Raw genomic sequence first — 13452 nt, 5'->3', positions numbered from 1 at the left:
GTAAAGTTGTGTTTCTGTAAAGTTGTGTTTCTCTTAAGTTGTGTTTCTCTAAAGTTGTATTTCTGTAAAGTTGTGTTTCTGTAAAGTTGTGTTTCTGTAAAATTGTGTTTCTGTAAAGTTGTGTTTCTGTAAAGTTGTGTTTCTGTAAAGTTGTGTTTCTGTAAAGTTGTGTTTCTGTAAAGTTGTGTTTCTGTAAAGTTGTGTTTCTCTTAAGTTGTGTTTCTCTAAAGTTGTATTTCTGTAAAGTTGTGTTTCTGTAAAATTGTGTTTCTGTAAAGTTGTGTTTCTGTAAAATTGTGTTTCTGTAAAGTTGTGTTTCTGTAAAGTTGTGTTTCTGTAAAGTTGTGTTTCTGTAAAGTTGTGTTTCTCTAAAGTTGTGTTTCTGTAAAGTTGTGTTTCTGTAAAGTTGTGTTTCTGTAAAGTTGTGTTTCTGTAAAGTTGTGTTTCTCTTAAGTTGTGTTTCTCTTAAGTTGTGTTTCTCTAAAGTTGTATTTCTGTAAAGTTGTGTTTCTGTAAAATTGTGTTTCTGTAAAGTTGTGTTTCTGTAAAATTGTGTTTCTGTAAAGTTGTGTTTCTGTAAAGTTGTGTTTCTGTAAAGTTGTGTTTCTGTAAAGTTGTGTTTCTGTAAAGTTGTGTTTCTCTAAAGTTGTGTTTCTGTAAAGTTGTGTGAACTAATTTCATCAAGGTTTTTTTTTCTCCTCCAAATTATTTTCAGACAATGAGGAATGTGTACTTAAATTTGAAATGCCTCAGTCAGAAAATACTCTGGCGGGGGTGGGGGAAGGGGGGGGGGTGAATAGGGAATAGTAAGGGAAGTGGGTGGGAGCAGTAAAATGTTTGTTGGAATTGTTAGCAAGAGCTTACCATCATTTGGTTTTGTAGATATTTTGGGTAAAACTGATGACTCTTAAAAAGTTCATTAGTTTTACTTACACCACCATCCCCTTGCCCCCATTCCTGCCAAATGCTTGCATTATAAGTTTCAAAAGTCAAGTGACTCAAACAAGTTTTGTGAATGTTTCTTCCATATACCATAGTGACTCACGTGAATGACTTGACTAGTGAGTGTGTGACTGCTAGTGACTTGGTTCAAAGTTAACATTAATGTGATAAGTTACAACTGCTCAAATGTTTTCAAAATTGGTCTCCACCCAAAATGCAACTTACACATGTGCACTGTTGATGGCTCTTACCTACATATCAATTTGTTTACAGACAATTATAACTCAGCACCCCTACATGAATGCAAACCCAAGAAGTATGCAATAAGCTATGTGCTTGTGATGATAAACATTTTGACTAAGAATTAAATTTAAATCTATACCAAAGTTGTGTCACAATGCTGCCATTTCGTCCAGTATGTTACATGTTATTTACTGTGATGAAACTCAGTGTAGAATATTAACTAACGTAACAACAATGCCATTATGCAAGTATTTGTTGTTATTAATTGGACCTCGTAATTTTTACGATCCTTACGTATATCTTTAGGTTTTTGTTCTACAAAGCTGTATTTTGTACTCATTTTGTTACTTGTAAAGCGCATTAAGACCGTCAGTATAATGCGCTATATAAATAAGTATTATTATTATTACTATTATTATTAATAATTTTTAGACATGTATGTAACAAGCAGATCTGTCATTGAAAAACGACAAAGTGATGAAACAAGTGAAAACAATTACGCTGTCTCACATCTTAGAACTTACTTCATTGTTGAACATCAAGACAAGAGCATCATGATATCTCCACCATCTAGCTTTGGAGGGGTTAGGAGAAGGGGCAGGGTGGGGTTGGGGGCAGAGAGGAGGATTAGCATGTTCGGGGATTATTTCTACTTTGAAATGTGTCAACAGGTAGAAAATGTCCAAACAAAAGGAAATATCTTTCTCTCGATATTCTTTGTTTTCCAAATGAACACTGAAGCTGATTTGTGTACTCCTGCTATATTGCAAGTTATACTTCTTGTTTAACTTGTGATTATACCATTCCTGTTATGTATATATATATATATATATATATATGTGTGTATATGTATATATATATATATATATATACATATTCTATAATATTTCGAGAACATCTGAACCCCTGTAAATTGAAATAAAACAGCCCCTATATCTTTGATCATGGAAGTCACTGCAATCGGGTCCTACTAGCGTAGAGAACGAATGAGGGAGTTGATGTGGAGCTTTAATTGATGAGGCATAGCTCTAATAAAAAATATGATAAAAAACTATATAAAAACACCCTGGTAGAAATTGAAGAAGTGTTTGTTCTTTCTACTTGGCCCTGCAATCTAGAACACCCAGGGATATGGACGAAAGTTTGACAAATATACCATAGCATGATTCTGAAGGGCTATTCATAAATCAACTTGACAAATTTCTTAATGAACATTCAAAACTTGTACAAATATTGCCAGAAATCCAAATGTTTCCCCAGACTATAAACATATGGTCTAAAACAAATACAAGGAAGTTTATTCAATGGAGTTGAAATACCTAGTTTGACATCATCATCAGTCAACTTTCATACGAAAGAATTAAGTTACCACCTTGGTACCTTCACTTTACACAATAACCTCCAAGCCCCTCCCCGTCCTCTCCCTCCCCCACCCTTACCCTGCCCCCACCCCCTGCCCCACAGCAGATGTTCTAGTGTAGGTACTGACAATGTGTATGCACGTAAGTTTAATTCTTGAAACAGACTGGAACACTGCATGAGCTGTTCTATATTGAATATGTCGCAGAATATATCAATGACAAAATTTCACTTTTATCTTCTCAATTTATAAGCTATTTGGCCCGATGTTTCGATCCGATCTTCTTCAAAGGCATTCCGAAGCAAACACAGAAAAGACACGTTACAAAAACTAGACAGAGTTGTTTTTCTAAACCAGTTTGCTCACAAGTAAACAAAGAACAATTGTATTTTTCTTTGCTGCATTTCTCTTTTTCTTGTTATCCCTTCCATTGATTTCTTTTTCAACTTCAATTCTTAATCTTCAAAGGAAATCTTACATTTTTTTTTTTTGTGTGTGAGATACATACTTACAAACAAAATGATACAAATTAAACTGATAGGGAATCCTCAACAAATTTTGCAAAGCCCAAAGACAACCTTCCTTTATAGTACCTTGGTTAAAGTGGGTGAGGTGGGTGGAGAAACCAAGGTAAACAAACTGAGTTTTAATCCCCTACTTGGTGGTGATTCCTATAACCCTGGCTTATGAGTAATAAACATTGACATCCTAAACAAAATTTATTAGTTGTATATAATTTTGCACTTGTTTAAACATTTCTAATCCACTTTAACAAATCTTTGACTATCTGTTCTTCTCTAACCCTGGCAATACTGAGCTTTTGAAACTGATGGAACTCTTTCTCTATCATGATCGCATTACCTACAAATGCTCTGCAACTATTCAAGTCTCTTCTTGGTGAGGTCCTCTAGAGAGAAAAATAAATGGCTGAAAACCTTGATGAATGAATCAAGGAGTTCACATATGTTTGATATTGGAGGTGGGGGTGAGGGGGGGGGGGTTATTGGGCCAAGAAGTCAGACCAATTCTCAGTGGTGTTGAAATTGCTGCCTATGATGCTGCCATGACCATGTACAAATAGTTGCTCTGACATTTTGGGAGGGGGTCATATAACCTTGTCACCGAAATGCTCTGAAGGTTTTCTGTTCTCTGTTGATGAGTTTCTTTAGAGGGATAAAATGGCCTTAAATTTGATGGCTGAAATGATAACCTACCAGCACCGTTGTGCATCTTTGCTGTCTGATGATGAGGTTGGTGATGCCACCCTGCTGCCATCATATTTGGTTTTGTATCAATTCCTGCCGTGGAAGGATACATATTAAAACCATCTGCCATATCTGCATGTAAAAGAGAAGATGAATTAAAAACAAATTAAAAAATTAGTGAAAGAATTAAAGAAGAAGAAGCTTAGTATACATGTACAAATTTAATTACTGGACTACAACAAATTCTAAGCAGTGAAACAGAGTGAGAACCTTTCTACAACATTTGTTTTTAAATATTTTTTAATGGAAAGATATTTCAGGCATTTAATCATCATTTTATATGTCAATGTAATATCACCCAAAAAATGAATAAAAAACAAGAGAGACTTTCAAAGCATTTCAGAAACAAAAATGCCCAATCATTCAATCTTGAGGTTAGAAAGAAAAATATCCTGAAAATTAATTTGGTTGAAACCAACTGTTTGAAAAATATTTCATGTTAATTATGTCAACCATGAAGCTGGTATTTGAATTTTCAAAAATAATCAGTCCCGGGTAAATATCAATATAAGCTTTATATAGTTGTAAACTTAAACTATGACATTAAATATCAATGTCAGTGTCCAAATGGCTACCTGATGTAATGGATAATTTTTCCCATCTTATTTAAAAAAAAATGTCCTTTTTTTTTAATCCAAATAAAATAAAATACAGACAAAGAATTATAATCACCTTACAAGAATGATAAATTACCCTACATCAATATTAGGAATTTATACTTGAAAGAAATGCCATTATTGCTATTTAAACATTAACGATCATTTTGAAATATTAACTTTTCAACCGATATTTAGGATATCCATGTGCTGTTGATGAAAAATTTAAATTTATCCAAACTGTGCACGGGGTCTTAAATTAAATTGTAATCAATCAATTTATAGTCATTAATATTTCTAAACACTATCAATAATTTATGAGGATGAAATCAATTGCACTTGGCAACATTTGGTGTTAATTCTGCATAATTTTAGAAATATATGTAGAAATGTAGAATTATTATTACAGCTTTTCATAAGATCTATAACATATTGTAGATCTATGGTACTTGTAGACTATAGCCTACAAGCAAAATTAAGTTATAAATAATATTCAAGAACTATTTGGCTTCCTGTACAGACTAAAATTAAAGTCTGTTAAACCCCTTTGCTAAGAATTTCTGTACAAAATATGTGTGTTAACAAAACTGTGCTCAATGTCCTTTTGAGCTCAACCAATTGTGCCAGACAAATATAAAACAATATTAGGACAAATTTGAACAGATACATCATGACTGTTCTATTTTAAATGACCTTTAAACTTTTTGTACTACTGCTACTACTATTACCACTAGAAAATAAGCAGCTCAATCAGTGTCTACATCCTAAACTCAATTTCAGCAGAGCACAACACATACATCCAGGAGCACTTTAGCACTGTAGTCAAAGTACAAAATAATAATCTTTTCAATATATAATACAAATGTAGTCTACTTTACCACCAAACTGTCAGGTGAACTATTAGTAGATCCACAATTGTTTCAAAGTACAACATTACAACATAACAATGGTTTGATTGTTAGGTATGTCACATGGATATATAAAGACAAGATCATAAAACCTTTGTCATAACATTATCACAAACGACTCCAGATGATACATTTCTGTCCCATCTATTAACCAAAATGAATATGTTATTCATTGAAGATTATTTAATGCTCTAAATGTATGTGAGTTTGTATGTAAATATGGATTTTCAACTCACTACAATTTCAAATATATATTTATTTGCCTCTTTTGTTTATTTCTATTTCATTTAACAGAGTCTGTTTTAGGAATCACAATGATTTTGTCCATAATCTGGATTTCACTGTTCTGGATGCTTTTATTACTTTTATAACCCTATTTTATTCATCTTTTATGTCAGCCATTTTGGTGTTAAATAAGTCTTACTTAATCAGGATATTTAAATATGATTTTAGAGACCAAAAAGTAATCATTTGTAGTCGAGAAAATATCAACCACTTTTTTGCAAATATTACAAATATGAATTATTATAAATTTGCTAACTAAATATTTATATATATTTGTATGTATGCCAGTCATCGAGTTTACTTGCATATATTCTATGTTAATTAGTTTAAAAAATGATCTTCATGGCTGCCATTTTGAAACAATTGCTTGCACAGAGACAGAAGCACCTAGATGGCTTCATATCCCAAATGCACTACATTGGCAAAGGATTGTTGACACAGCCAGGCTGTACTAGCTACCTACATCACTTGTAATCTGATAAATACCATCAATGATTTACTGCACTGAAAGGGATAAGCATACAACTTCTCGCTAAGCAACAGCGGTGTTTTCAACTAAATAGGCACGGCAGCGGTTTATGATATTAGCTGAAGAGCTTAGCTGTAGCAAAAACTGCACACCAACAAAAATACATGCCTGTGTCTACATTTTATGTAGTGCAGCAAAGGCAAACACAACAGAAGTATTGGACACTAAACACAATGATGTAAATAAATCCACAATGGTGGAGAACAAATTGTTACATTGCAGAAAGAAGCAATTTAAGAAATGATACTAGTGAATTAATTAAAAGATTTGGGATCTTAGGTGAAGACTTCCATATATTTGATTTGTCTAGTAGTGCTTCAAAACTAGCAGGTTTTATGACAAGTTCTCACAGTTGTGATTTGACTGTATGAAACTCATTGCTTAGATACATCTCAATATCTCAAAAAATCTCAAAATTAGAGATAAGTGTGATCATGAAATTTCTACTGTTAATAATGTAAGGTAAAAGACAACAATCATAGATTATAAATTTAACCGGAATTTGTAAGATACAAAACATATAATGGTGTCACAGTGTATAGCAATTTTGTATAAAGAATTCCAATATAGTATGTGATAACTTCCAAAGTTTCCCCACAGTGAATTTTGAAGATATTTCAAATAAATTAGTAACCAGAAAAATGCTTTTCTGGAAATTTATTAGAGATTATGCAGATGAATAACAAAAAATACACTGTTTTATATGAAAAAAGTTGCAATTTTATTTGTGTAGATTTGGCAGGTTTGTACTTCAGCCTAATAACTTCAGTTCATCGGGTTTGTTACTGTTCCTACATTGTGTAATAAATGAAGTTACTTGTGCAATATTTACAATTAAAGACAAATCTATGGTTCATCCAAATTGATAAAGATGATATAAATATTTCTCTTGCTGACCATCAAAAGGGATAAATGTAGTGATGACAATGTGTACTTGCACTTCAAGTTTAATTTGTAAATGTTTTCAAGTCAGAAGCAAGGTGGATATATCTTCAATGATTGAAAAGAGGGAAGATGACAAAAGTCTGATTTGTGAAGAGATGGTTAGAGATGTGCAGTGATGGAATCTTGTCAGTGCAAAAGTAAGGTGGAGACATGTAAGTCTGGAACTATGCACCTTTCTTGCCTAAATGCTGCTTATCTATGAACCATAATCATTTTTTTTTTTTTAGAAAAAATGAAAATGAAACTACTTAAAAGATCACTATGGGTCACTGTGTGTTCTTCTGTCATTGGTTTGAGATGCCACAGGAAATTTTACTTCATGTTCATCAATATTTACCCTCAAAAGTTTAGTATACAAATTGCCAAAATTCTTTAAAGTATGTTTACGTGAATTTTTTTAACCTCATAATTAATCTCCAAGCGAAAACTGATGGGAAAAACATTTGATAATGTAGGGTTCTCAGTAAGGTATACATGGTTTGGTGATGAAAGTGTTATTTAAACTTTTTGAAACTTAAAAAGATGACCAGTGGCCATTACTTGACTTTTTAGCATATTTAGGAGCTATAGAAAATAGAAATGTTTCTGTAAAACATTTTTGTTGTAATACTGGGAGTAAATATTGTGAGAAACAAGTGATGCTAGATTAGAAACTGTATGTGCCATACAAGTAAAGTGGATTCCTCTGATAAGCTAATAGTTTGAGCTGATGAAATCCATCACAGTTCTACAGTACAGTTCAACAGATTAATGTCCTACATGGTATAATGATTTAGAAACAAATTATTGCATGGTTAACAAATAGAATGTTAGGATAATCACTTCTTTGAAGAAAAATATTACATTAAAATAAATAAATAAAAGACATTTTGCAATAGTCCTTGAAACCAATACTTATAAAGAGAAAGTATAAAGTAATATTGGTTTTATTTAAAGACTTTTGATTTAATTAGTTTGATGTTCCAAAATGTATGGAATTCAAATATTTCAAATTGTATTTCACTTTGAAAAATTTACATACATGTATGGATATCAAATATGATCCAGCAAACTAGATTTAATTATAATAACTGAATTTTACATACCCGGAGGAGGAATATGCTCAGGAATATTTGAGTGCCGGGCAGATTTGTGTGGTTGTGTGATCCAAGTCCTTGGAGAGGGGTCTAAGGGATGAGGTGGAAAATTTTTGCAAATGAAGTATGCTTAGATGGCAATGGTGCTATCTTTTTCCTATTCTGGAGCTAACTTCCATGCCAAGTATTCACCCATATTTTGGTAAATGTAAAATTTGTTAAATTAATTATCAAAACTAGTGCCGAGCGGAAATGTTTTAAATCATGTTTGTGCTGGATGGCATTCAGAACTGCCGGGAGCAGCCGCCAGGCATGAGAATATCCCTGAGAAGGCAATAGATTTAATTACATAACTGTATGTTACATACTGGGAGGGATATCCATGCATTTTATGAATGGCCTTAAACTTATCATAGAACCCCTTGTCACATAGAATCATTTTTGTTGGGTCTCATTTGATAATCAAAGATATAATTGACATATTTTGGGTTAATGAACCCAGACACATATATGCCATTCTATATATATATAATTAATATTTAATACATTTGAAGTTGAAACTATGTTATGCCTTTTTTTATATTTTGTTATTCAAATTTAGGAGTATGTGTACATACCATGGTCTATTTACCATAGGATGTTTGCCATTTCACATAATTTATCACTGCAGTCATTTGAACTGAGCCTTTTATTGGATGTGTTGATATAACTGTACGATGGGCAAATTGTAATGGTGAGCGCTTGTGGACATCAAGTCAAAGGATATGAAAGCATTCAACAAATAAAAATTACTTCAAGAAAAATAGTATTTTATGATTATAAATTAGAGTTTTCAGAACAACTTTGTGTCCCACAGACTTAGTATAATTTTCTATGGTATGTTTTCACTGTTATTGTTTTGTCTTTTTGTGTGTGTGTGTGTGCCTAGTTTCACTGATCTTGTTGCAGTTTTGATGGATTAGAGAAATATATTACAGAAAATTTGTAGGATCAGTACATTATCCATCCCTTAACAACATTAATGAAAAACAGGTTTCAAAGGAGACTACATTGAAATTGCCAGCTGTCTGGCAGCTTGCCAAATTTTTAATAGTCCTTGTCTATTTCATAAGTTTGTGTTAAATATATTAATACTCAGCTAAACATAAAAAAAATAAGAAAATACTTTTTCATAAGGCCCTTTTACAACATTCAACCTCTGTCAATATTTTTGTTTACAAACAATGGGAACAGTCATTGGATTCAAGTGATCTTTCAGGGAAAATTGTCAACGTGAAGGATTTTCCAGTTGACTTGAGGACACAGATCATCATTACCAATACAGTGTATGATCTATGTTTAAACAATTCAAATATATTTTGTTTTGCTTTTTATTGGATAATAATTTAGACTACTTATGTGGGCCATCTACCAGTATTGGCCAGAAAAAGATTCTTATTTAAATGTGAGATAAACACCCAATAAACAGTGAGATACTATAGATACATTCTTTCAATAGCTTACTAAAACTGGCACTTCCAAGTTATGTTTTTTTTTTCCCTAACAATAACTTACCAAGAAGTTTCTTATAGTACCTACCTGTACATACTTTATTTCCCTGCTCTTTTAAAAGTGAAGTTGTTGTGAACTTTTCATTCAAGATGTTCATGGTTGACTTTTGGAATTAATAGAGCAGTAATTGGTCAAGGTGGTAACTTATCACGAAGCATTTTATGGATTAAATTCAACCTGATGGTTTTCATGCTTTATGGTTTAGCCATGAGAAAGAGTAGCCTTGGTCAGAAAAATGTGACTTCTCAGATATAAAATGGATTAGAACAGTCAACCAAAACATGCAAAGTAACAAAATGTTTGTTGTTGTTTTGTCTTTCCAATCAGGAGATTAAATTTCAATAATTTCAGTTAAATTAATCCTCTTTAAATAAGAACAAAACTAGAGTTAAATTTTAATAAAGTGAAGACAGGATTGTAAGCAGCTCCCTCCCATCTCCATCATCTCTCTTTTAAAGGGAAGTTAGTGAACAGGTACAAGCAAAATATACAACAGTCACAAAACTGTGGAACAAAAATGCAGATATTTGCCAAGTTACTATGGTGATGTTCACACTAGTAATATCAGCTGCAAGTAATTGTTAAGACTCAATATTGTGGTACTGTCTTTCAGTGGTTGATATCTTCCAAAATGCTAGATCTGTCTATTAATGTCCTGCTCACCATCTGACTCTTCAAAAAATAACCTACCATATTAGCCCAGATTTAAACAATAAGCAGAGCTGATGAGCTGGCAATATTATTGTATGTTGTAGTGAACTGAAACAACATATTGTGTGGATGGTGAAGATAGGTTTAAGGAACAGTTTTAATGTTGCTTAGTGTAAGACATGAAACCATTATAAGTTTGCCACCATAATGATGTACCCATCCATACATTCATGTTATAGACAGTGATTGAACTAACTATACAGAACAACTCCTACCAATAGCTAAGAAAATTAAATGTAACAGGTGCAAGACTTTCTAGTTAACCAAAAGTTATACATTAATGATGAATCAACATGATACTTGTAAAACATTAAGCTTTTGCTAAGAAGATGATTAAGGTGTGAATCTGGTGTATATACTGTACTGTACATGGACATTTTTTGTAAGTTTTGGAAGAGCTTTAATTTTACATGATCTACAGACTTAGGTAAACCTTTAACTGAAGGAAAGGTCACACACCAAGTTTGTTCCATATATGGTACAAAACTGATATCAACCATGAATACTATAAAATGATGTGAAAAGCTACAATTGGCAAGACTTCTAAGCTGCAGCAATATTAAAAAAGTTCTATGAATTGGCCCATATTAGATTAGCTTAAATATCTTTCCACAATTGTTAAAGTAAGGAAGAGGTTTTTAAGAATAACAGTTCTGAAAGAAATTTCCAATTTATCAAATATCAATATTAAACTCTGCCAAAGTTTATTTTTGTACAAACTATGGCAACTTGTTCTGTCATATTTTGAAAATAACAAATACATATAGGAAATGAATACTTCAGGATGCTTAGATTATTTCCATCTTTAATATCAGTCAATTCATCTACACTTAGATCAACAGTTAGGGAACTCTAATGTAGTCTTTGCAGACATAGTTTGAAATATGTCATAATAAATAAATGTGCACGTACTGTTGGTTAACTTAGAAACAACAATTATTTGCTTCCTTGGATATTCTTTCATCACATAAAATGCAGGGCAAATGGTTAATGATTATTCCAAACAGCTGGTCTATTTATGGGCTTAGATTTAGACTGATGACTAAAATATGTATCCTTTATAAATAGATGTTGCTATGAAGGATATCAATCATGATGAATAACCAGACTGATACCCATTAGCCAAATTGTAGGTTGTCCAAGAATAGCCTCAATAGTTTCTGAAATTTTGGCCTTAATATTTGTTACTATTCTCATGAATGTAACAGTTTGCTGCACTATAGGAGACCTATATTTTAAATTAGCCTCTGAAACTACACAAAGTATGAAACACCTGAGAGAGCTTTATCAATATATTGTTGGTGAACATTAATTAGTTGTTATTATCAAGAAAACTTATAAGCAATAGTTACTTTAATTATACATAGATTATATGTTATATTGTAATGACCAAAACAAAAGCAAACAAATCTTAGGAGAAAATCTTGCATTCTCAGCTTTAGAAATAAAGTCTGAGGCCTGTCAAATTTTCATAAAGCTTAACAATAACATTGACTTCAATTAAACACTCGAAAATTTTAACAATAATATTAAGCAATTATGAATACATGCGTATTACCACTATGATGTATTTTAGTCTAGGTCTTGAAACTACAACTACACATAATTTCAGAATGACTGCATTCACAAACATATCAGTGTGTCTGATGAATGCTAAAACTGTTATGCCTACAATTTGTACAATGGTCCTAATTTGGCTATAGCTGTAATTATATAGCTAGGCTGTCCCTTCATTAGTCGATATAGAACTTATGTGATAGGATATAATATTTTTTATGAATAGTTTGCCATACGTTAACCGGCTTTTATGTTAGGCCTAACCTAGATAACATGAAGAACAATTACCTTGATGATAGCTTTGGCTAGAGGACGAATAGTTTGGTAATGACCGACATTCATATGTATGAGTCTCCATTGTGATATTTTCTTCTGTTTCTTTTTTGACAAGCATCTGCTGGGTTATCCTCTCACCAAGATGTATAATAATTAGGCTAACCCTGGTATATCATTAACAAATAAAAATCTCTACTTGAAGTTGAACGTTAGGCGACATGGTGGTCATCAAATGCTAGGATTTCGTCAGGGGCATAGACTGCAGATTTCGCTATGGTAACCATTAAATTTGAATAAAGGTGTTTGCCCTGGTATTTCAAACAAATTCCCATCTATCCTATTTTTGTCTAAGTCTACATCTAAATGATATAATTCCTACCTGCTGGCTTAGGCGGCACTTTACTGTCCACCTGCATTGCCAGATTTGCAGTGATTCCAAAGAGCAAAGCCAGTCAACCGGAAAATGTTGCTCCTTGATCCCTTGTCCCGATCGGGTGAACCTTTTTCTTTTCTTCGGGCCACCGCGGTGAAAGTCCAATGCCTAACTGTCACGAATGGCTAGATCTTTGGACTTTAGAATGTGAACTGCAGCTTCGACACCTCGTACTCAGAAAGAACACCTACTCTTTGCAGCTTGTGCTTTTGAGAAGGAATCCAACATTGGTATTTACATAGCGGGAACCATACGTGACGAACTTTTTGAAATTACAGTATTGATGGCGAAGTTTCCAAATTAGTTCTGAGTGGGTCTTTGGGTTGAGAGTAGATCAAGTTTGCTTGTCTATAGGGTGTTGCTTTAGTGGAAGAGATAATCCGCGGTTTTCCTCCGTTCCTACCTTTTTGCTTTTCAATTTGGAGAGGGGGTAAATAAGCGTCACAAGTAGACAGATCGAGTTAATACATGTGATCCGAAGGAAAAGACCAGTGGCGTAGGTAGCTATTAAAGAGTGGGACACAGGCCCGTACAATTTTGGGGAGGGGAACGAATGTGGCTGATGTCCGTCTGTGCCCCCGTCCAGGGGGCGTCGTGCGAAAATAAATTTTGGGGGGGTGATGACTATTTAAGCGGAGCGCCACCACAGGTTGGCGCGCAGCGTACAAGAAAATTTTTCGTCTGGCAGACCCCTCAGATTGCAGGAAACGGCACTTCCCGTGCCTTATGGCAGTAAGCAACACCCCTAAAATCGATAAAAATTTCAGGCAATTTT

At 33.2% G+C, this 13452-nt stretch overlaps 1 protein-coding gene across 8 annotated transcripts in view; it reads right to left on the bottom strand.

Moving 5' to 3' along the window:
- LOC139965836 (hepatocyte nuclear factor 4-gamma-like) overlaps window positions 1–12885 on the bottom strand; it is a 46441-nt gene extending 33556 nt beyond the window's left edge. For 2 of the 8 annotated variants that reach the window (XR_011792392.1, XM_071968606.1), the window contains exons 1-3: window positions 12257–12885; window positions 8159–8239; window positions 3760–3882 (exon numbers count right to left, since the gene is read on the bottom strand). Coding sequence is in view for 7 of the 8 variants with exons in the window: in XM_071968606.1 (XP_071824707.1) it covers window positions 3760–3882; window positions 8159–8239; window positions 12257–12362 (310 nt within the window). In the remaining variant the exon portion in view is untranslated. The remainder of the gene's footprint in view (window positions 1–3759; window positions 3883–8158; window positions 8240–12256) is intronic. The other 6 variants (XM_071968604.1, XM_071968607.1, XM_071968609.1 and 3 more) reach the window with 6 other exon arrangements.
- Between the last annotated feature and the right edge of the window lie 567 nt (window positions 12886–13452).

Source organism: Apostichopus japonicus, chromosome 3, assembly GCF_037975245.1.
Source record: "Apostichopus japonicus isolate 1M-3 chromosome 3, ASM3797524v1, whole genome shotgun sequence".
Lineage (NCBI taxonomy): Eukaryota > Metazoa > Echinodermata > Holothuroidea > Aspidochirotida > Stichopodidae > Apostichopus > Apostichopus japonicus.
This window is presented reverse-complemented; position numbering and strand designations above follow the sequence as displayed.